General features: G+C 44.8%; 1 protein-coding gene across 1 annotated transcript; it reads right to left on the bottom strand.

Annotated features, from left to right (window-relative positions):
* Positions 1-1041: 1041 nt before the first annotated feature.
* LOC127123443 (uncharacterized) lies at positions 1042-1908 on the bottom strand. Its single transcript, XM_051053662.1, has one exon. It carries the CDS (start codon positions 1906-1908, stop codon positions 1042-1044), a length of 867 nt encoding a protein of 288 aa, XP_050909619.1.
* Between the last annotated feature and the right edge of the window lie 832 nt (positions 1909-2740).

Genomic DNA, 2740 nt, shown 5'->3' with positions numbered 1-2740 from the left:
TGGGCTCCCCCTGAGTTAGATCTTTGGATAGTTCAGAAGTTCTTACCAGACCTTCCATGGTTTGGTGCTTTTAGCTACTTTCCTACATATCTTAAGTCATTGATTTTAGAGAAAATATTTGTAGTGCTTGAAAGGAATTAGTTATGTTTTCATCAGAGCTGTTTTAGTTCTCCCCCTTTTTGTCAGAATCAAAAAGGACATAGCAAAAAAAATCGATATTGATAGATAAGCATTTACATAAGCCAGAAAGCAGAAATCAAGAAGGCAAGAACCATACATCAAAACATAGAAAAGAAACAAGCAAAATATAGAAAGCAACAAGCAAAGATAGCCTAGGTGCCTAAGGGTTTGGAGGAGGAGGCATCCTCTGGAGCAGTTGGGACAACATGTTCAGAATGTTTACGTTGACAGAGTCCTGTTGATCCAGTATGGCTCGAACTACCTGTTGTTCTTTCTGCAGCTCTTCGAGAGCTTCAGGACCAGAGGGACGAATCCAGAGTTGGAGGACTCCTCCTGAGTCAGTTCATCAGTTCTGGCTTTAGCAGCAAACTCTTCAGCAAGGCGCGTTACTTCTTCAGCGTCGGCTTTGGCTTTTGCCTCAGCTTCAGCAGCAACAACATCAACAAGAGCTTTTGCTTCAGCTTTTCTAATTCTCTGAAGTTCTTCTTGACGCGCTTTCTCTTCAGCTTCCTATCTTGTACGTTCCTCAGCTTCTCTGGCTAGACGCTTTTGGAGTCTGATCTCAGCGTCTCTGATGAAGTCGTTGCGGACTTGTTCAGAGAGGCCTTTCAGCTTGAAAGCTTCAGAGGTCATCCAACTTATCACTCTGTTCCAGTGAGTCTTTACAGCGGTGGGATCATCACTGATACTAGAGTTGATGGTCAGAGACTTGACCTTTTCAACTGAAGACTCTGCAAAAACCTTAATTGCTTCTTCAAGGGTCAGAAGGGTAGTTTCTGGTTCATTGGCATAGGCTTGGGAGGGTGAGGTGGGGGCACTTAGGTTAAGTGTGGGAGTTGTTGGGTCAGCGGAAGTGATGGGTTATGGTATGTCATAGTGTGTTGGTCCAGATGGTTGTGATTTAGGGTGGATTGGTTCTGAAGGTTGTGGTTTAGAGTGGGTTGGTGCTGATGGTTGAGGTTCAAAAGTGGTTGTGTTTCGATTTTCCGGAGGTAGGGAAGTGACTTCAGGTTCAGGGTTAGGATGTGATGGCTTTTGAGAGGCCAGAGCACGGCCTTGGAGCTGAGCCAGAGTGGGGGAGTGAGGGTCAGAAGGTTCAGTGTCAGATGAAAGGTTGTAGTAAGGTGGGGATTGAGGAGATGGTGATGAAGATGGTGAAGTGGTTTCATTTAGCATTTCTGCTTCTGAAACATGTAGAGTTGTGGTGGCGAGGTTGAATTTTTGAGATGGTTGGTTAGAGGATCTGGTGGTTGAGGGAGGAGTATCAGTAGTTGTGTATATAAGGTTTGTTTGAGAAAGTGAAGAAGCAATGGGTTTAATTTTTACAGAGGGAGGGAGAGATACAGACTTACCTAGAGAGCCAACCAGAGGCACTAGAGGTCTTGATCCAAATGTTTCTCCCAGCTTAGCTTTCTTCGCCTGCTTGGTCTTCTCAGAGGGCTCTCGCATCCTCTTATGGAAGTTTGGTGGAAACTCAGGTAGCCAGTCCACTTGGAATTCTATGATATCCACTCCTTGCTTGTACAGATCCTCTAGATAGTAAGCAATTACCTCTGGAGGGTCGATCTTGGAGAATAAGTAGAGTCCGTTGGGAATCTCCCTCTGATCTTTAAGTGCTTCCCAGGAGGTGTTAAGTGTTGGCTTGGCTCTCACTTGATAAATGATTCCCATGCTCTTCAGATTGCGAGCATTCAGGGGTCTGCCAGTATCAATCATGACGTCTTCCATGAGTCTAAGCTGAATCAGATGGTCCACGAGGCCACTATCGATCAGCACATCAAATATCAGTCTCCCCAGAGGGATGTAGTTCCTTGTCTTCATATTATTTTTGGTGTCTTTGACGGAATCTCTGAGATACTTGAATAGAAGTGCAAGTAGGCAGAGCTTTAGACCCTTGTGAATGCAGTACAGGATGCACTTCTGATCTTTGTTGATGTAGTCAGAAGAATTTGAAGCTGGATGATGATGGATGGTGCCTAAGATAATCTTCAGCCAGACCCGGAGGTTCTAATGCAATTCCTTGTTCTTGGAATGCTTGCCTTCAGCATTCTGTTGGAAGATGGTAGGGTTTATCTCTTGGGACAAGTACTTTGCCCTATGGTTGATGTTGTAGATGCGTCTTCCTCCTGTCTTCTCCATGTTTAGGAGAGAGGCAATCAATTTCTCTGTGATGACTATCTTGACTCCCAGAACGTAGGAGACAGTGTAGTGATCATCAGAGTCTGCGAAACGCCAGAACTCCTTCACCAGATTCGTGTACACCGGGCCATAGAGGCGTTGAAAGTAATTTTCCCACCCTTGCTTTTTCAGTTCTTCAGTGAGGTCGATGTCATTGCGCTTCATGTTATCAAAATCCACCAAGGTTTCACAAAGAACTTCCATCTTGTCAAAAGGAGTTGCAAGATGAATGTAAGGCTCATGATCAAGAATGTGAGGTTCCTTGTAGATAGGAGTGGACACGACGCTGGTGGTTACAGGGGTTTGTTGACTGGAACTTGGTACTTGCTCTGTTGAGTTCATCTATTGGGAGAAGTTGTACACTGACTGTTGCTGAGAATCC

This window comes from Lathyrus oleraceus, chromosome 2, assembly GCF_024323335.1.
Source record: "Lathyrus oleraceus cultivar Zhongwan6 chromosome 2, CAAS_Psat_ZW6_1.0, whole genome shotgun sequence".
Classification (NCBI taxonomy): Eukaryota; Viridiplantae; Streptophyta; class Magnoliopsida; order Fabales; family Fabaceae; genus Lathyrus; species Lathyrus oleraceus.
This window is presented reverse-complemented; position numbering and strand designations above follow the sequence as displayed.